The sequence below is a fragment of the Coregonus clupeaformis genome, chromosome 19 (assembly GCF_020615455.1).
Source record: "Coregonus clupeaformis isolate EN_2021a chromosome 19, ASM2061545v1, whole genome shotgun sequence".
In the NCBI taxonomy this organism is placed as follows: domain Eukaryota; kingdom Metazoa; phylum Chordata; class Actinopteri; order Salmoniformes; family Salmonidae; genus Coregonus; species Coregonus clupeaformis.
This window is the reverse complement of record NC_059210.1, coordinates 34,480,667-34,502,558: the sequence shown is the minus strand read 5'-3', so window position 1 is coordinate 34,502,558 and position 21,892 is coordinate 34,480,667. Positions and strand designations below refer to the sequence as shown.

At 41.0% G+C, this 21,892-nt stretch overlaps 1 protein-coding gene and 1 long non-coding RNA gene across 3 annotated transcripts; one reads left to right on the top strand and one right to left on the bottom strand.

Annotated features, from left to right (window-relative positions):
- Nucleotides 1-1,689: 1,689 nt before the first annotated feature.
- Nucleotides 1,690-8,840, bottom strand: LOC121532061 (SIN3-HDAC complex-associated factor-like). Of its 2 annotated transcripts, none has more exons than XM_041837727.2 (6): nt 8,683-8,840; nt 6,215-6,342; nt 4,012-4,111; nt 3,746-3,869; nt 3,276-3,426; nt 1,690-2,869 (listed from the first exon to the last, which is right to left on the bottom strand). In XM_041837727.2, exons 2-6 carry the CDS (start codon nt 6,340-6,342, stop codon nt 2,575-2,577), a joined length of 798 nt encoding a protein of 265 aa, XP_041693661.1. In that variant the 5' UTR covers nt 8,683-8,840; the 3' UTR covers nt 1,690-2,574. The 2 variants fall into 2 exon arrangements, with proteins under 2 accessions (XP_041693661.1, XP_045061091.1); XM_045205156.1 differs by lacking the exon at nt 8,683-8,840 and adding an exon at nt 6,539-6,638.
- On the top strand, nt 7,944-21,334 carry LOC121532062. The gene is made up of 3 exons (XR_005994232.1): nt 7,944-8,086; nt 20,807-20,894; nt 21,255-21,334. It is a non-coding gene; the product is annotated as an uncharacterized LOC121532062 (long non-coding RNA).
- The last annotated feature ends 558 nt before the right edge of the window (nt 21,335-21,892 follow it).

The window sequence follows — 21,892 nt, the reverse complement described above, 5'->3', positions numbered from 1 at the left end:
CTACCTAACTTTAAATGTAAAATCGAAGTTATTACATAGTGAGAAACCAGCATCAGAATAGTAATATGGGGAAAATGCTCTAATACAAATAAATAAAATTGAAGTTTATTAGTCACATGCTTAGTGTGCACCTGTTGTCTATACAAACAGTGAAATGCTTATTTACGTGTCCTATTACCACAATGCAGAGTTAAAGATAAGATAAAAATGTAATAGTGACACGAGGAATAAATACAGTGAATAACAAATAAAAATAAACATGGCTGTATATAGGGAGTAGAAAATAGCATAGCTATACAGTATACAGGGAGTACCAGTACTGAGTCAATATGAAATAAATAACAGAAAAACTGAACTAGAAAGCCTTCACCCTCCATTTAAATATGTACATATACATACAATCTTCCCTATAGTATGGATAATTAAAAACAAACAGATTTTAGTGTCCTTTTTTTATACCACTTATAAATTACAAATAAATGACTAAATAACCTGTTTTGCATTTGAAGTTGACTGAATTTAAGTGTGCTTTGGTTTTTGTTTGATAATGTAGGCTAGTATATTGTAGTTGCTTAAGTAACCAAGGAATTATGAATCCTACGTTTTGAACATGATAGTAAATCCTCAAAAGTATAAAATGCTTAAATAAGGATCAATAGAATTGACATATGTATCATTAAGTTTAAATTATATGGAAATCCTGCAGACAAAAAAAAATAGAATTTAAAAAAATACCAATTCCCCAGAGAATCAAAAACAATACACAGTTTTTGACAACAGGGGGGCATAATTGAGTTTTGTGCTCATGTGGGTTAATGCATTGCATTGTAGGTCTAAGTTGTTGCAGTAGATCCACTGTCCCCTTATTGACAGTAAGAAACAAAGGAATCCCGCTAGGCCTCTAGGAGGAATAGTTCATGATCTGAACTGTTTACTATTGTATTTGCTGACTTATAATACGTTGAAAACATGTAAAAATTTTTAAAATAAAAAATACTTTGGGGCTTCGGGTTTGGAAAATAAGAGCAAGTAATATGCTTTTAAGGACATGCAATAGCGTATTAGACTCATGCATCTGATCTACAGATCTTTTGGATGAGAGGGGTTATTTCTTCGGCATTTATGCAAAGCACACTAGTGTTGCTTTTCTTCATTTTGAAAACCTAAGGCCTCCATTGCCAACATTAAGATAATAAGCAGGAGAAAACTCAAACTACCCATCTAGCACTAACTATTGCCTTAAAGGGACATTTCACAATTTTCAACTTCATATTCATCATCTCCACCACCCAAACAGCATAATACTGTATATAAAAACAGCGCATTTCTATATTTTGTAGTATAAAAAGGTGAAAACATCATTCGGAAACACTTGAAATTGGGCGCGTTCCTCTGCCCAGGCGTTGCTGACACCTGCCAGATCTTACAACACCTGGATAGGTATTTTATGTATCAGCTAACCACATATCTATAATAATAAGCCATTTAGCAGACACTTTTATCCAAAGCGACTTACAATCATGCATCCATACATTTTACATATGGGTGGCCCAAGCGGGAATCAAGCCCCATGATATTTGGTGTTGTAAGCACCGTGCTCTACCAATTGAGCCACACAGGACCACCTATGTTATAGCAATTTGTCAGTCGATGACACAGTTGATATAATGGCATGCAACCATTGGTTGATGCATGCAACATCTGAGCAGGAGCATAATCTGGTCAAAAGTACTAACCTTTGCTTGCTCATAATTGGTTAAAATTACATGATGCACACCAGATGACATCATCCGGAATAATATATATTTTTTAATCTGGTGCTCATCTTTTTTACTACAAAACAAAGAAACACAGTTTTCACATTGATGTTGGGGTGGTGCTGGAGATTATGAAGTTTCAAAATGTTCCCTTAATATCATCCCTTAGTATACCAACACTGACAAAACACTAGCACTGCCTTCCCTCACTAAATTAAGGCTGGTGTATTGGCTGTTGGTGCTGTGAACAGGCTCTCGACCGAGGCCCATATAGAAATACATACAGGCCCATATATACAGAACAGATAAATATAGTGTGAATGTGAATTTGTTTCACGATAATACAAGTGCTACTGTACGGCTGTAACCTGTAAAGATATTCTGCCGATCAGTCAAAACTACAGCATTTTATGTCAAGGAGAAAAACACCAAGAGAGGTGTCCGAACATCTGGGTTGTGTTCATAAGGCACCAAACGGAATAAAATGGATTTGCAACAAGGAGTGGACTACATTGACTTGCCCAATAAGAAATGCTAATTTTCCGTTGCAAAACGTTTTCAAACATTTTCCGTTGCATGCCCAGCCTAATGAAGACAAACCCAGGACAAGGAGAATACCAAGTACAACAAGACCAGATGAATTGGGAAAAACTAGTCCATATGGCTCAGTCAGTTCATAAGTTACCAAACAAACAAAATGACCGTATTCAGCTGCTCGCTGACTAAAGGCAATCAGCGGTAACTTCTTTTTGTAAGTGCTTGTAAACCAGGAGCACTCCCAAGGCTTCCTGAAAAATGCACACACTGTGGTGCAACATCACCAGTCTTCCTCCTCTTTGGTCTGAGATGTTGTCACGATGACCTGTAGCTGAGGAGTCTCGGAGCTCTCCTGGCTGTTTGACCTCACCTCCTCTTTCTCCACCTCATCTTCCTTCCTCACCACCACCTCCTCCGCCACTTCTCCCTCTTCCACAACCTCCTCCTCGTACCCCTCCTCCAGCTCCTGTCGCTGCTGTTGTTGTTTCTTGCGGCAGCAGGGCTTGAAGAGGTGAGGGTCGATGAGCACCTCCCCAAAGCGGCCCTTGTAGATGATCCCACAACACACCTTCTGCCTGGAGGAGGAGCAAAGGAACATGGGATTATTCATGTAATACTGATATAGTTTATGCAACCATACAAGATATGGTCAATTATTGTTACAGCGAGGAATGCATATGTGCATATAAAATAAATAAATAAAGTCTTAGATGGCTCATGTTTCCTTTATTTTCTCTCTTATCTGAGTGCCAAAAGCAATGGTGAGGCTGCACGTCTGGTGAAAATGAACATGGACGCTTCCAGGCTGGATTTTACAGACACAGTGTTTTGTTTGGAGACTCATGAAATCACCACACACAGTTCATAAAAAATAAATAAAAAAAACAGCAAAGAGTGGCCACACACATACAGGCCATATAATTAGAATTATAAGGCCATATAATTAAAGATGGTAAAAATAACAAAAAACAGTAGCCTTACCTCTTCCAGTAGGTGAGGTCCAGGAAGGAGAAGACAGGGGAGCGGCTGGGGCCTGGGGAGAGCTCTGTGTCGGAGCCCTCATCAGAAGGGTTGCTGTAGCTGGGAGACTGGGCCGGGGAGGCACTGGACGTGGTGCTGTGGGCATCAGAGTCTGGAGAGGGAGGGGGAACCATAGATGTAGTAGGCAATACTGTAGTGTACATCATTGGGTAGACTGAAGAAGAAGTATGTTCTGAGTGGAAATGTCGCACAATGTTTGAATCTCAACCTCCAGAATATGTACATATTTAGGCTACGATACAAGGATACTCGTGAAATGAAAAAAAGTATTGTCTGACTCAGTGCCTCAACATCTGAAAAGCACTGAGATTGGGTCTTCTGGTTGCATTGATCTATTACTGAATTGGCTAAACTGACCTAAAAGTGGTCACACCTTAATATGTTTATGGAGCATTGTGCACAGGACTTACTGTTCCTCTTTAGCTCTTTCTGAAGTCGGCTGATCTGGCTTGGCATGGCTCTCTTGGAGAGGGACTTCAGTTTCTTTGGCCTGGAAGAAATCTTTAGGCTGGGGCCTCCTCGGGCATCAACCACCTAGGATAGGATAGAAGAGAAGAGAAGTGAAGAGAGGAGAAGTGAAGAGAGGTGCTCCCATCATTTTTTGGTATTCTTCTTAACCATTTTCAACAGGCAGGTGAGTGGTGAGGAGGAGATATAGACAAAATGTGGAGCTTACATGATTCCAGTTTTTCTTAGACCCCACTGGGAGTTTCTTACATCGTTTCACCAGGAGTACACAGGCATTACAGATTTCTCCAGACCGAATTTCACATAATCTACATGAGGGGAAAACATGTGAAATATGGGTTAAGCAGGACCATGTGAACAATGTAAATATTATGGATGTTCATAATGCCATTACATTTAGGTTACCAGGAGGAACATAATTTCTGACCATTTTACAATAATTCACATGTACAGTGAGGGGAAAAAAGTATTTGATCCCCTGCTGATTTTGTATGTTTGCCCACTGACAAAGACATGATCAGTCTATAATTTTAATGGTAGGTTTATTTGAACAGTGAGAGACAGAATAACAAAAAAAAAAAAATTTATAAATTGATTTGCATTTTAATGAGGGAAATAAGTATTTGACCCCTCTGCAAAACACAACTTAGTACTTGGTGGCAAAACCCTTGTTGGCAATCACAGAGGTCAGACGTTTCTTGTAGTTGGCCACCAGGTTTGCACACATCTCAGGAGGGATTTTGTCCCACTCCTCTTTGCAGATCTTCTCCAAATCATTAAGGTTTCGAGCCTGACGTTTGGCAACTCAAACCTTCAGCTCCCTCTACAGATTTTCTATGGGATTAAGGTCTGGAGACTGGCTGGGCCACTCCAGGACCTTAATGTGCTTCTTCTTGAGCCACTCCTTTGTTGCCTTGGCCGTGTGTTTTGGGTCATTGTCATGCTGGAATAACCATCCACGACCCATTTTCAATGCCCTGGCTGAGGGAAGGAGGTTCTCATTCAAGATTTGATGGTACATGGCGCCGTCCATCGTCCCTTTGATGTGGTGACGTTGTCCTGTCCCCTTAGCAGAAAAACACCCCCAAAGCATAATGTTTCCACCTCCATGTTTGACAGTGGGGATGGTGTTCTTGGGGTCATAGGCAGCATTCCTCCTCCTCCAAACACGGCGAGTTGAGTTGATGCCAAAGAGCTTGATTTTGGTCTCATCTGACCACAACACTTTCACCCAGTTCTCCTCTGAATCATTCAGATGTTCATTGGCAAACTTCAGATGGGCCTGTATATGTGCTTTCTTGAGCAGGGGGACCTTGCGGGCACAGCAGGATTTCAGTCCTTCACGGCGTAGTGTGTTACCAATTGTTTTCTTGGTGACTATGGTCCCAGCTGCCTTGAAATCATTGACAAGATCCTCCCGTGTAGTTCTGGGTGATTCCTCACCGTTCTCATGATCATTGCAACTCCACGAGGTGAGATCTTGCATGGAGCCCCAGGCCGAGGGAGATTGACAGGTCTTTTTTTATTTTTTTTATTTCACCTTTATTTAACCAGGTAAGCCAGTTGAGAACAAGTTCTCATTTACAACTGCGACCTGGCCAAGATAAATGCAAAGCAGTGCGATAAAAACAACAACACAGAGTTACATATGAGTTACATTTGTGTTTCTTCCATTTGCAAATAATCGCACCAACTGTTGTCACCTTCTCACCAAGCTGCTTGGCGATGGTCTTGTAGCCCATTTCAGCCTTGTGTAGGTCTACAATCTTGTCCCTGACATCCTTGGAGAGCTCTTTGGTATTGGCCATGGTGGACAGTTTTGAATCTGATTGATTGATTGCTTCTGTGGACAGGTGTCTTTTATACAGGTAACAAACTGAGATTAGGAGCACTCCCTTTAAGAGTGTGCTCCTAATCTCAACTCGTTAGCTGTATAAAAGACACCTGGGAGCCAGAAATCTTTCTGATTGAGAGGGGGTCAAATACTTATTTCCCTCATTAAAATGCAAATCAATTTATAACATTTTTTGACATGCGTTTTTCTAGATTTTGTTGTTGTTATTCTATCTCTCACTGTTCAAATTAACCTACCATTAAAATTATAGACTGATCATGTCTTTGTCAGTGGGCAAATGTACAAAATCAGCAGGGGATCAAATACTTTTTTCCCTCACTGTAGCTGTCCACTCATTAGGGACAATAATGTTTTGATAATTTTCAGAGTGTGTATGGGAGGCAGCAGTCCACCAGTTTGCTGCATTATATGCGTAATTACGCACTGAGTGCTATGGAAACAGAACTGACTGCTCAGTTTTTTTTTTTTTTTTACAATGCCATTCTACTTTTGCAAAAATGCATAGACATGGAAATCCGCTATAAGGGTGCGGTAATTGTCAGAAATCCTTGCTTACCCGAAACAGCTCGTAAAGTCCTTCTCGTACCGCTTGCTGTCCGTGAAGCGCGAGCTGGAGGACTTGGCGCGGCAGATGCAACAGCCGTCTAAACTCCTGTACATCTTCGGCTTGTGAAAGCCAAACATCTGTTTTCCAAAACACAAAACAGCAAAGGCATTTGCATTTTAATAAATAAAAAAATTGTACAAATCATTATGAAAGGGATTGGCATATAATAGGATATGGTTATGGTCAATTTTGTGCATATCAAATGTATGATTCAAAAGTGATTTATTTGCAAAAGATTCAGCCTGTGTGCCAAACAGCGGAACAACAGGCTACCATTTCAATCTTTTTTTCTTCCATATAGGCTAACTATTGTAATAATGGTTGATAGACATGCAATAATTTTCAGAAGCCTCCCGCAATAACGCGCAGCAGATGAAAGTGAACATCTTGCCATGCACTGACCCAAATGGAGCGAATATAGGTCAGCTGGCTGTCTGCGTGTCAGACAGATAATGTCACCCTGCTGCTGCGCTCTTATCGTCTTCGGAGATTTGCATTGCATAGCTGCCGCAGCGATATGGCCAAATATTACATATCCTTAGCTAGGACAAAATTGTAAACTCTGGTTTGATGCAATAAGACAGACGCACCGACGCAGTTAATGAAATAACCAAGGCCTAAGCTAAGTTGATCGGACCTGATGCTTGTGTGAATACCTCGTGGTGCAATAAATGTGAAGAAATGTTAATAGTTTATTTCTAATCGGCATTTAAAGGAGAAGTACCTCTTATTTTGCCATGGAAACCCTATCACGAAGCATGGAAGCCTTCAAAATAATCATGCGGCAAAACCGTGAGCCGCGCCCCCTATAGCCTACTTGTTTTGCCATATAAGCGGCAGTCCTTCGGGTCTCTTGACAGTGCAGTGGCACAACCAGACAGTAGCAGGATAGTACAGTACGTGACGTAACTCTACATGGCAACAGACTTCAAAGGCGGAGAGGGAGAGTGAGGGATGCGGGGAGGGAGAGTGAGGGATGCGGGGAGGGGGAGTGAGGGAGGGCGGGGAGGGGGGAGTGAGGGAGGGCGGGGAGGGGGGTAGGGGGGAGTGAGGGAGGCGGGGAGGGGGGAGTGAGGGAGGCGGGGAGGTGGTAGGGGGAGTGAGGGAGGCGGGGGAGGGAGGGGGGAGTGAGGGAGGGAGGGCGGAGGGGGCGGGGGGGGGGGGAGGGTGTGTGTGTGATGGAGAAATTGAGCTTGTGATGAGCTATTATGTGCGAAATATTTAGAATAAAAAGTTGTAAAACCGACTAACATCGTGTAGTCATTAAAAACGGCCTATGTTTAAAAACGAAATTAGTCGGTCATGATGAAAAATAACCTTTCCACCTTAGACTACTGTAAATCGATACGTTCACCGCCCACTTACACGAGGAAGCATGGCACAAGAGCAGCCTCATGCGCACCCATTTTAACTGAACCTTTCAACCCACCGTCTGCCGTTTGAGTCAATAAACTCGATTAGGTAATTGAAACAACCGCATTATCAAACTTTGTACATACAAATAACATATTCCTCTCCAAAACGAGACAATTATGCTTTGGAATAGTCTTGTAATGTGATATTTAGGGTACCAATTGTTATTCAAGCGACGCCGCGTCACTGGCCAGTGCAACTCCAAACACCAAATGCGCACGAAGTTCAAAGCTTCGGTTTTTAACAGTGACAACGTAGGCCTACATAAATTATTTTAAATTGTGGTTTAATCTTGCTATCATTTTAGTTAGTCGCTATCATTTGGTTAGGCTCCTATTTGTTTTGTGATAGATGCATTCGTGTTGACACAGAGTAATCGCCGGCGTGTTGGAAAGCGCACCATCTCGGGTAGGTAGGCATGATGGGGTCTCGAACTTGGGCATTACTTACGTCAGTAAACAGTCATGAATAACAAGCGGAACATGCACATTTCAACATTGCAAACTAAGTGGACTTGGAGGCTAGGAATCCACCTATTCAGAATCACAACTAAAACTAATTAATCGGGAAGACACCATAGAATGCACACGGCACTATATAACTCGAAATAAAGGGGATAAAATGCGTAGGCCTACATCTGCTGTGCACCCATTTTTGATTATGTTGCAGACGGTTTCTTTAGTTCACTTTCACCATCAGATGTCAACAAACAGGCATATTGCTGCAATCGTTTTTCCAAGTATCATTCCCATTTAAACTAACATATTAAATACTTTAACAAAATAAAAAAATAAAAAAAAACGAATAAATAGGTTAGGCTTATAGGCCAATTAATGCTGTTTCTCAAACTGTGAAAATCGATGTTAAATTGTTCGCCTTCTCAAGTGGCCAAGACAACTCGGAGCTTGCTTGTTTTGAAGCCTACAATAGCCAAGCAAACTGACACAAAAATGTTGCACATTTTGAGAAGTCTAGACTTGAACAATAGCCAACACAATTCTTACCTTAATGAAAGTCGAACGTAGTTGATACAAAGTAATAACCTTGAACACGCGTCGTTACAATGTAGCCTAACTACTCTCACAATTCACCAGCATCAGATACGGCTCTCTCTTGTTGATGTCTCGCTCGCTGTGTAAGGGACTGGGTAGTTGTGGACTCACTGCGCGTGCGCTCCATCCACGCCTCCATTTTCTGATTTTCTTCAATCAACCTGATTTGCATAAACGGCTGACGTTTCATTGCGTCTGCACTCTGCTGGCATTATAAGGATGGGAACATTGCGCGGGAACAGGGGGCTCGTCTTTCGTTTCTATGGCACATTGGAGAATGTAAGCAAAGAGGCGGAGACAATCTTTCTACTATGGAACGCCAGATGGCTTGTTTAAGGAGACGCAGCAAGGAATCGCATTATTAAATGCATTCACTTGAGTAGAAGCCATCATAACAAAATATTAGTAACTAGACTAGGTCTCGTGTAGTGGACGAGGACTTGTGTAGCTGGGTAACTACAACATAAATGTATTTAAAAGTGAGAACCACTCACTGACACATATACTTTTGAATACTTTTTATCAAATCAAAATCAAATCAAATTGTATTGGTCACATACACATTTTTAGCAGATGTTAATGCGGGTGTAGCTAAACGCTTTTGTTCCTAGCTCCAAAAGTGCAGTGATTATAATACACAACTTTTTTTTACTACAGCTATTTAAGCATATCCCCTCTACAAGCCCACAAGAGTGACCAGTTCATCTGCCACCCTTATAGATAATATTTTTTACAAATTCATTGAGTAATGTGGCTAAAACAGGTATACTTTATACTAACATTTTTGACCACTTTCCAGTGGTGGAAAAAGTACCCAATTGTCATACTTGAGTAAAAGCAGAGGTGATTTTAGCATGTAAATCTTGATGGGGCAAACCATATATATATATATATTTTTTGAAAGCCACAACACAACACTAAACAATACATTCATTGCACTATAACAGTGACAAACGGTGCCCACAAACTGTTAGGGCCTACATAAAGCTGTCCCAACAGCAGAGTCCCAACAGCAGTCCCAACACCTTACCACTGCTACACCTGGCTATCAGCAGAGCCTTGTCTGGCAGCGAAAAAGTTAATTCAACCTCATTTACTGCCTTTAAAAAAACATAGCTGATATGGCCGACTTGATTAAACTAATTTGGTTTCTGCTGACAATTGAGATGTTCAAACTGGCATAAGGGGACGACGAGTGGATGGGAGGCAATCCGTAATTTAGATTAAGACATTAATGAGCGAGCTAGGACGGACGTAGTCAAAATAACTATTTGTTCCGCACTTTTGAAATGTATAGCGACAAAATTCAGAACATGGGCCGTTCTTACAGTATTAAGTTATGAGGGGAAAGGGACCAAATTATTAGGGTGAGGCACATGGGCTACTAACAGCTTACTACACAACATACACTTAGTATTACTTTCTTAGCTACAGTATACATATCTCCCTGGCATAACACATCATTTATGAAGCAGCATACAATACATTTTTGGATTCACCTTGTTGTGCGGTGCTCACTTGAACAGGAAGATGGTGCGATGGTCCTTCGTGGGCAGATTTTGTAATCAAACTTTGTCATCAAAGTCTGGCAATCTCTGGATTCATGGTGCATACAAGACAACTGGGAACTCAGAAAAAAACAAGGTTGAATCATGACGTCAGTGATCTTCAGGTCGGAGCTCTAGAAAGAGGCAGAGTTCCCGACTTGGAATTCCGAGTTGGATGACCGTTCAAAACATATTTTCCCAGTCTGAGCTTGTTTTTTCAGAGTTCCCAGTTGTCTTGAACTCACTGAAGTCTGAGATTGCCCTGTTCCGAGTTTCCAGTTGTTTTGAACACGGCAGAAGTTATGTTGGATTGACAGCATGGCCAATGTATTCAACTTTTCTGGCCCGTCATGATGAATGTTATCCTTTTAAGCTTGGAAAAGAGACCCTTAAACCCAGACTTGGACCACACACCCACTCCACTGAATAGCAGGCTAGTTATTGCTTTGCAAAGCTTGCAGTTAGCCACTGCTTCCTTCCAAACCACTCATCGTTGAATTAGCGATTTCCAACTTGTTGTGTAATGTTTATGTCCAATGGCCGATGAGCACCGATATGTTTTATCTATAATTTCTCTTAATAATGTATCTTCATGTGACAAGGATTGAAAAGGATTTGCCAGTAGATTGTCGATTTTATTTGTGATGATGACTGCTAGCTTGCTAGCTAAGATTTTGAAAGTATGATGTTGACATGATCAGTCCAATCAAAGCTACGGTATATATAACGTTATTTGATGTCATATCTGTGACCTTGAGCCTTCTTGGATGGGCACTTCTAATGTAACTCTATGGCAGCACCCATTGGGCTTGAACTTTCAAGGTCTACCCGTAGATTTTGTGGTGACATACAGTGCCTTGCAAAAGTATTCATCCCCCTTGGCATTTTTCCTATTTTGTTGCATTACAACCTGTAATTTAAATGGATTTTTATTTGGATTTCATGTAATGGACATACACAAAATAGTCCAAATTGGTGAAGTGAAATGAAAAACATAACTTGTTAAAAAAATGCTAAAAAATAAATTACGGAAAAGTGGTGCGTGCATATGTATTCACCCACTTTGCTATGAAGGCCCTAAATAAAATCTGGTGCAACCAATTACCTTCAGAAGTCACATAATTAGTTAAATAAAGCCCATCTGTGTGCAATCTAAGTGTCAAATGATCCCAGTATACATACACCTGTTCTGAAAGGCCCCAGAGTCCGCAACACCGCTAAGCAAGGGGCACCACCAAAACAATATCAGAAACTTTGAACATCCCACGGAGCACCATTAAATACATTATTAAAAAATGGACAGAATATGGCACCACAACAAACCTGCCAAGAGAGGGCCGCCCACCAAACTCATGGACCAGGCAAGGGGGGCATTAATCTGAGAGGCAACAAAGAGACCAAAGATAACCCTGAAGGAGCTGCAAAGCTCCACACGGAGATTGGAGTATCTGTCCATAGGACCACTTTAAGCCGTACACTCCACAGAGCTGGGCTTTATGGAATAGTGGCCAGAAAAAAGCCATTGCTTAAAGAAGAAAATAAGCAAACACGTTTGGTGTTCGCCAAAAGGCATGTGGGAGACTCCCCAAACATATGGAAGAAGGTACAATGGTCAGATGAGACTAAAATTGTGCTTTTTGGTCAACAAGGAAAACACTATGTCTGGCGCAAACCCAAAACCTCTCATCACCCCGAGAACAGCATCCCCACAGTGAAGCATGGTGGTGGCAGCATCATGCTGTGGGGATGTTTTTCATTGGCAGGGACTGGGAAACTGGTCAGAATTGAAGGAATGATGGATGGCGCTAAATACAGGGATATTCTTGAGGGAAACGTGTTTCAGTCTTCCAGAGATTTGAGACTGGGACGGAGGTTCACCTTTCAGCAGGACAATGACCCTAAGCATACTGCTAAAGCAACACTCAAGTGGTTTAAGGGGAAACATTTAAATGTCTTGGAATGGCCTAATCAAAGCCCAGACCTCAATCCAATTAAGAATCTGTGGTATGACTTAAAGATTGCTGTACACCAGCGGAACCCATCCAACTTGAAGGAGCTGGAGCAGTTTTGCCTTGAAGACTGGGCAAAAATCCCAGGGGCTAGATGTGCCAAGTTTATAGAGACATATCCCAAGAGGGGGGGCAACAAAATAGGAAAAATGCCAAGGGGGTGAATACTTTCGCAAGCCACTGTAGTGTCCCCATGAGTGACAGAACACTGAGCCAATTACGGCGCAACTAGAGAACTTTACCAGTCCCTATGCTCCGTATTTTCCGCTGGCTGCCCCACCACCACAGAAAGCACTGAGCTAGGCTGAAACACCTGCATTTTGGAGCTGCCTTACTCAAGAAAGCAAAAAATAGATCATATTTGTATGCAGATTGATTGATGATTGTTTGCAAACTGATATGTGATATTATTATAAATGTTTTAGCTAAACAGGTGGGGCTCTGCCCTGACAAAGATTTGATATATATAAATCTTTGTCAGGTGAATGATGTATATAAAAGTAACATTTATTTACTATGTAAAATGTATGTACAGTGAGGGAAAAAAGTATTTGATCCCCTGCTGATTTTGTACGTTTTCCCACTGACAAAGAAATGATCAGTCGATAATTTTAATGGTAGGTTTATTTGAACAGTGAGAGACAGAATAACAACAAAAAAATCCAGAAAAACGCATGTAAAAAATGTTATAAATTGATTAGCATTTTAATGAGGGAAATAAGTATTTGACCCCCTCTCAATCAGAAAGATTTCTGGCTCCCAGGTGTCTTTTATACAGGTAACGAGCTGAGATTAGGAGCACACTCTTAAAGGGAGTGCTCCTAATCTCAGTTTGTTCCCGGTATAAAAGACACCTGTCCACAGAAGCAATCAATCAATCAAATTCCAAACTCTCCACCATGGCAAAGACCAAAGAGCTCTCCAAGGATGTCAGGGACAAGATTGTAGACCTACACAAGGCTGGAATGGGCTACAAGACCATCGCCAAGCAGCTTGGTGAGAAGGTGACAACAGTTGGTGCGATTATTCGCAAATGGAAGAAACACAAAAGAACTGTCAATCTCCCTCGGCCTGGGGCTCCATGCAAGATCTCACCTCGTGGAGTTGCAATGATCATGAGAACGGTGAGGAATCAGCTCAGAACTACACGGGAGGATCTTGTCAATGATCTCAAGGCAGCTGGGACCATAGTCACCAAGAAAACAATTGGTAACACACTACGCCGTGAAGGACTGAAATCCTGCAGCGCACGCAAGGTCCCCCTGCTCAAGAAAGCACATATACATGCCCGTCTGAAGTTTGCCAATGAACATCTGAATGATTCAGAGAACTGGGTGAAAGTGTTGTGGTCAGATGAGACCAAAATCGAGCTCTTTGGCATCAACTCAACTCGCCGTGTTTGGAGGAGGAGGAATGCTGCCTATGACCCCAAGAACACCATCCCCACTGTCAAACATGGCGGTGGAAACATTATGCTTTGGGGGTGTTTTTCTGCTAAGGGGACAGGACAACTTCACCGCATCAAAGGGATGATGGACGGGGCCATGTACCGTCAAATCTTGGGTGAGAACCTCCTTCCCTCAGCCAGGGCATTGAAAATGGGTAGTGGATGGGTATTCCAGCATGACAATGACCCAAAACACACGGTCAAGGCAACAAAGGAGTGGCTCAAGAAGAAGCACATTATGGTCCTGGAGTGGCCTAGCCAGTCTCCAGACCTTAATCCCATAGAAAATCTGTAGAGGGAGCTGAAGGTTTGAGTTGCCAAACGTCAGCCTCGAAACCTTAATGACTTGGAGAAGATCTGCAAAGACGAGTGGGACAAAACCCCTCCTGAGATGTGTGCAAACCTGGTGGCCAACTACAAGAAATGTCTGACCTCTGTGATTGCCAACAAGGGTTTTGCCACCAAGTACTAAGTCATGTTTTGCAGAGGGGTCAAATACTTATTTCCCTCATTAAAATGCAAATCAATTTCTAACATTTTTGACATGCGTTTTTCTGGATTTTTGTTGTTGTTATTCTGTCTCTCACTGTTCAAATAAACCTACCATTAAAATTATAGACTGATCATGTCTTTGTCAGTGGGCAAATGTACAAAATCAGCAGGGGATCAAATACTTTTTTCCCTCACTGTATATGTAACAAAAAAGCGGTAAAAAAATAAATAGGTGGATGGGTTAATAAAAAATAAAAAAACAAGTAGGCTATTATTCCTCAAGTATAATTTCAGGTCAACAACAAAAAAGTCAATACCAGAGGTAGCCAACCTCGCTCCAATAATCCCTGATCCAGCCCAGCAATAGCACAGTTGATTATCAACTAATTAGGTGTGATAAGGTGTGTTAGTGCGGGGCTGGAACAGAAGTCTGCACACCCAGCACGGTTGGCCTGCTCCAGTTGTAATAGGTTTATACATTGTGTGTGACTTTTAAACTGTATTTCTGTTCCCAACATTTGCTAACATAAGTACACATATAACCCATGGTATACAAGGATGTACCCTTATTCTCTTGGGACATTCATTGGGACCTCTTCATCTGCAGACAGGGTTTCACAGAAAAAATCACAATGAAACAGGCTTCATTATACTTTAATTAGACAGCACTGAATATTATGTTGCTGTATCTCTCTGTCCTCAGTTTGTCTCGCTAGGGACCTGAACTGGATAATCTTTTCATAATTCCTCCCACAAAGGTACCTGCCCTATCCAGGTACCTACTCTCTCCCTTCTCTGACAGCTGGAGCTTCTAATCCTTTCACCCTCTTCCATGGCTGTTAGCTAGCTAGCTACCTAGCTACAAATGCATTTCGAGTTTGTGTTTTTAATATATAATGATAAATACATCAAGATAGCTAGCTAATATGAAGTTAGCTAGCTGGTGATATTTAATTCACTCAGCCAGCTATACAGTATGTAAACTACTTTAGCAGCTCATTTGAGTTAGCCTGCACACTAAGTTCCTGTAGCAAGCTAGCAAACAATACATTTACTTACTAGAATAGGTTCTCCCACTGCCTCTGTTTTCTGTGTCCTTAGAAAAACTAAATATATAAATGTCCTAAAGAAAAAATATTCACAAATAATATTATCTGATGAAATTGCTTTAGAAAGGGGCACAAGACAGGGATGTATTCTCTCCCCCCTCCTGTTTTCACTGACAACTGAACCGCGTGCAGAAATAATTAGACAGGACCCAAACGTAATAGGTATCAGTATTGATAAATATAAACTAAACCTTTTTGCAGATGATCTCCTAATATACCTGAACAATATTGAAAACGCAATGCCCCCCCTTGCAGAAAATATTTTCAGAACACTCTAAAATCTCAGGATATAAAATGAACATGGAAAAAACTAAATAATGGCAATAGGAAAAATATAAATAATAACTCATGATCTACAGCAATCCTTTAAGTGGACCACAAAAAATATCAAATACTTTGGATGCTTAATAAGTGACAACAAACAACACATATATAAATATAACTTTATCCCATTAGTCAACAAATGAAAGAAAATCTAATTAAATGGAACAATCTTCCCATGAATCTTATAGGTAGAATAAACCTATTCAGAATAGCATGGCTCCCAAAGTTTTTATATTTATTCCCGGTAATAACAATTACCCCACCAAATACATTCTTTAAAAAAGTATACTCGGTCATAACAGACTTTATAAGGATGAATAAAACTCATAGAATAAAAAGGTTTTATATCTTCCTAAGTCTGAGGGTTGTTTTAACCTTCCATACTATGGAATTGTATCAACTCGCCACCCAAGGCTTTTACTTGCGACATATAGTTAAATGCTGGTTCGAATCCAGGCTCTGTCGCAGCCGGCCGCGACCGGGAGACTCATGGGCGGCACACAATTGGCCCAGCGTCGTCCAGGGTAGGGGAGGAAATGGCCGGCAGGGATGTAGCTCAGTTGATAGAGCATGGCGTTTGCAACGCCAGGGTTGTGGGTTTGATTCCCACGGGGGGCCAGTATAAAAAAATTAAATAAATATGTATTCACTAACTGTAAGTCGCTCTGGATAAGAGCGTCTTCTAAATGACTAAAATGTAAATGTAAATGTAAATGCACTAAAGAGGAACAATGGGTACATATTGAAGATGTAATGCTCATCCACAGAATATTTTCACGTGTCTATTTTCAAAGGAAAAAGCCAAGAACATTAACAACTTCATAGTTGAAAACACTATAACTATATGGAAGAAAATGAAACGTATTCTTCAAGAACCAATATCATAGTTTTTCAGAATTCACAGATAAATTGGTCCACATGGAAAACTAAAGGCATAGAAACCGTAAATGACTTGGTAATAGGAAATACATTTATTTCCATGACAGAATTAAGAAGTGATCAGGAAACTGATCAGGGATTTCACCATGAGGCCAATGGTCCCTTTAAAACAGTTACAGAGTTTAATGGCTGTGATAGGAGAAAACTGAGGATGGCTCAATAACATTGTAGTTACTCCACAATAGTAACCTAATTGACAGAGGGAAAAGAAGGAAGCCTATACAGAATACAAATATTCCAAAACATGCATCCTGTTTGCAATAAGGCACTAAAGTAATACTGCAAAAAATATGGCAAAGCACATAACCTTTTACCCTGACTACAAAGTGTTATGTTTGGGGCAAATCCACATTACTGAGTACCACTCTCCATATTTTCAAGCATAGTGGTGGATGCATCATGTTATGGCTATGCTTGTAATCGTTAAGGACTGGGTAGTTTTTCAGGATTAAAAAGAAATGGAATGGAGCTTAGCACAGGCAAAATCCTAGAGGAAAACCTATTTCAGTCTACCTTCCACCAGACACTGTGAGATGAATTCACCTTTCAGCAGGACAATAACCTAAAACACAAGGCCAAATCTACACTGGAATTGCTTACCAAGAAGACAGTGAAAGTTCCTCAGTGGCCAAGTTAGAGTTTTGACTTAAATCTACTTGAAAATCTATGTCAAGACCTGAAAATGGTTGTCTAGCAATGATCATCAACCAATTTGACAGAGCTTTAATAATTTTTTTAAGAATAATGGGCAAATGTTGCACAATCCAGGTTTAGAAAGCGCTTAAAGACGTACCCAGAAAGACTCACAGCTGTAATTGCTGCCAAAGGTGCTTCTACAAAGTATTGACTCAGGGGTGTGAATACTTACAGTGGGGAGAACAAGTATTTGATACACTGCTGATTTTGCAGGTTTTCCTACTTACAAAGCATGTAGAGGTCTGTCATTTTTATCATAGGTACACTTCAACTGTGAGAGACAGAATCTAAAACAAAAATCCAGAAAATCACATTGTATGATTTTTAAGTAATTCATTAGCATTTTATTGCATGACATAAGTATTTGATCACCTACCAACCAGTAAGAATTCCGGCTCTCACAGACCTGTTAGTTTTTCTTTAAGAAGCCCTCCTGTTCTCCACTCATTACCTGTATTAACTGCACCTGTTTGAACTCGTTACCTGTATAAAAGACACCTGTCCACACACTCAATCAAACAGACTCCAACCTCTCCACAATGGCCAAGACCAGAGAGCTGTGTAAGGACATCAGGGATACAATTGTAGACCTGCACAAGGCTGGGATGGGCTACAGGACAATAGGCAAGCAGCTTGGTGAGAAGGCAACAACTGTTGGCGCAATTATTAGAAAATGGAAGAAGTTCAAGATGACGGTCAATCACCCTCGGTCTGGGGCTCCATGCAAGATCTCACCACGTGGGGCATCAATGATCATGAGGAAGGTGAGGGATCAGCCCAGAACTACACGGCAGGACCTGGTCAATGACCTGAAGAGAGCTGGGACCACAGTCTCAAAGAAAACCATTAGTAACACACTAAACTCCACTCGCCGTGTTTGGAGGAAGAAGAAGCATGAGTACAACCCCAAGAACACCATCCCAACCGTGAAGCATGGAGGTGGAAACATCATTCTTTGGGGATGCTTTTCTGCAAAGGGGACAGGACGACTGCACCGTATTGAGGGGAGGATGGATGGGGCCATGTATCGCGAGATCTTGGCCAACAACCTCCTTCCCTCAGTAAGAGCATTGAAGATGGGTCGTGGCTGGGTCTTCCAGCATGACAACGACCCGAAACACACAGCCAGGGCAACTAAGGAGTGGCTCCGTAAGAAGCATCTCAAGGTCCTGGAGTGAACTAGCCAGTCTCCAGACCTGAACCCAATAGAAAATCTTTGGAGGGAGCTGAAAGTCCGTATTGCCCAGCGACAGCCCCGAAACCTGAAGGATCTGGAGAAGGTCTGTATGTTGGAGTGGGCCAAAATCCCTGCTGCAGTGTGTGCAAACCTGGTCAAGACCTACAGGAAACGTATGATCTCTGTAATTGCAAACAAAGGTTTCTGTACCAAATATTAAGTTCTGCTTTTCTGATGTATCAAATACTTATGTCATGCAATAAAATGCAAATTAATTACTTAAAAATCATACAATGTGATTTTCTGGATTTTAGTTGTAGATTCCGTCTCTCACAGTTGAAGTGTACCTATGATAAAAATGACAGACCTCTACATGCTTTGTAAGTAGGAAAACCTGCAAAATTGGCAGTGTATCAAATACTTGTTCTCCCCACTGTATGTATATGAGATATATCTGTATTTAATTTTCAATACATTTGCAGACATTCCTAAAAACATGTTTTCATGGTGTCATTATGGGGTATTCTGTGTAAAAAAATCTATTATATCCATTTTGAATTCAGGCTGTAACACAAGAAAATGTGGAATAAGTCAATATCCTCCAGAGTGGTGCAGTGGTCTAAGGCACTGCATCGCAGCGCTAGCTGTGCCACTAGAGATCCTGGTTCGAATCCAGGCTCTGTCGTAGCCGGCCGTGACCGGGAGACCCATGGGGCGGTGCACAATTGGCCCAGGGTAGGGGAGGGAATGGCCGGCAGGGATGTAGCTCAGTTGGTAGAGCATGGCGTTTGCAACGCCAGGGTTGTGGGTTCGATTCCCACAGGGGGCCAGTATGAAATAAAAATAATAATGTATTCACTAACTGTAAGTTGCTCTGGATAAGAGCGTCTGCTAAATGACAAAAAAAAAAAAGTGTATGCATACTTTCTGAAGGCACTGTATTATACAATAGAGCACAACGGCAGAGTCATGTGTAAAGTTAACAATGACTCAATAATCCATGCCTTCTGTGAATGCTTTAAAGTCCAAAAGTTATGGGCGGTGTTAGAAAGTTTGCTGTCAGAAGTATTATATACAATATAAATGTACTTTTAATCCGTCTGTCTGCATATTTCAAGACATGGCATATGAGGGTGCAGTGAGATACCTGATGGGTTTGATGTAAGTCGCTCTGGATAAGAGCGTCTGCTAAATGACGTAAATGTAAATTACACTTCTCTCATCAATCATCTTGAAAAAACATATACTTAAAAACTGGAAATCAACCAATCCTCCATCGTTAACACAAATTGAAAGGTAAAATGCTTTATTATCTAAATGTTGAAAGTGCATGGGGGACAGGCAGAAACAAAATGGTGCAGTTTGAGGCCATGTGGCAGAGAGTGATGCGGGTTTTGGAGAAGGGGTTGAGAGCAGGTGGGTCTGCAGTTAAAATTCACGTTTTTAACAAAAGGAGCTCTTTAAGATGTTGATTGATTATATTTACTGGGAAAATGTTTATAATCATGCCGATGTGGAGTCTGCTTACCAGACTTTTTTCACATCCTTCAATTCTGTATTTCAACACGGCTTTCCCTTAGTTCGACCTTGTAAGAGTGCAGCAGATGGATTCTGGAAACCTTGGTTTACAACCAGTCTCAAAAAATGTATATAAAATGTTTCTCACAAATCACACACCCCTGAATTCTGCCAATTACAAAAGGTATAAGAACAAATGTACCCATCTACTTCCGATATCCCCCAAAATATATTTTACTAGCAAATTCCAAGAATCTTCAAACAAAAAAAGTAAACTTGGAAAATCATCAATCAACTGTTGAATAAGAAAAGGCTTGCAGCTCTCCCATCTCAATTTAATGTTTGGAATAAGACCTATAGTCATCCTGATGTTATTTCATGTGAAATGAATAACTTTTTATGTGAATGTGGCTCCCTTGTCTTACATTAAAGGCCCAGTGCAGTCAAAAACTTGATTTTCCTATATATATTTCCACACTATGAGGTTGGAATAATACTGTGAATTTGTGAAAATGATGATAATGCCCTTTAGTGTAAGTGCTCTTTGAAAAGACCACCTGAAATTTCTGCCTGTTTTGGTGGGATGGAGTTTTGGCCTGTCTAGTGACATCACCATGCAGTAAATTAATTAATAGACCAATAAGAAAGATTGTTCCTAATCTTTTCCTCTCTCCAATCAGACCACAGAAGTAAAACCATGGCCAGACAGACACATTCCTCTCCATGAAGAATGTTTGAGTATCATTGTATGTCATTGTCAAGTTCTTAGAATTTAGGCTATATATTGATCCAACTCCACCTTTGTGTCTGTGTTTCAGGAGTCAACAGACAACAGCAATTTAGCCTCACTGAAGTTTGTCCAGAAAAATGCAGTGTACACGTTCATTTGCGTAGCTTATTGTGAAGGTAGGTATACAGTATGTCACTGTAAATAACATCATAACTCACACATGCCCATAAAACTAAGAAAGAGAGGATTGTCTCTCACCCATAAAATGCAAATCAGATCACCATCCTACAGTAGGGTAGAGTCAGGACTACAACAAGGCTGGACAATCATGGGTGGCTTGACCCGGGTGTTGATGTACACAGTGGGTAGAAACCTGACAGCACCGTCTTGACTGTATACAGAGAGAGAGAATCCCTGCCTGACTCTCAGTTCTCTGGGCTAAACTGAGAAAAGCAAAATGGTAATGTCTGGACCGGATCCATGACAGACATAATGACAATTCAACAACCTACCTATGTGTTTCATGTGTCTTACAGGACTCAGGATTCCCGGGCTGTGTGATGCAGACCAAGGACAGAGGCTGAGCAAGCAGCAATATTGTAATATTGACATAAAGTGAGTATAGGGATGAAATTGTAACAAAACAATATTACAGAATGGGTCCATGTTTTGTTCGATCATTCAATGCCTGTTCTGATAATGTTAACATAACCAACTACAATTACAAGCTGAGCAAACAATGGAATGGAAAATAAATGATTACGATGTACAGAAACCCCACATGTTCATTATACTCCTGCACTCAGGGTCCTATCATACATTGACTGCTGAGGGTTCCCAGTGTTACAATATGTTTGAGGGGGGCCACATTGACAATTGTTCTGGGGGTCCTCATGAGCACCACTGAAATGTGAACCATGTCTGTGCTCTAACAAGCCACCACTTCCTCCTCTCTTGGCTATAACCTATATTACCGTATTCAAATTATTTTACAGGAACACTGGTGTTATTGTTCGGAGAATACAAGCTAATTAAGTAATTTTGTACTCCATACACGTCAACAGTGTAATATCTGGATGAAGTTTGATAATACTGGAAATTAACCAACCAATGTGCAGTTTCCATCAGGCCTGTCATGACATTTTTTATTCAACATGTCCTTTACTCGCATAAA

Bases quoted from the DNA above. Each gene is read 5' to 3' on its own strand.
- LOC121532061 (XM_045205156.1), bottom strand. From the start codon at position 6,562: ATGGAAGAAAAAAAGATTGAAATG. The intron at 4,112-6,214 runs GTAAGCAAGGAT...CCCCTCATGTAG, and splicing joins GACTTTACGAGCTGTTTCGG to ATTATGTGAAATTCGGTCTG. The intron at 3,427-3,745 runs GTAAGTCCTGTG...CTCCCTCTCCAG, and splicing joins GAAAGAGCTAAAGAGGAACA to ACTCTGATGCCCACAGCACC.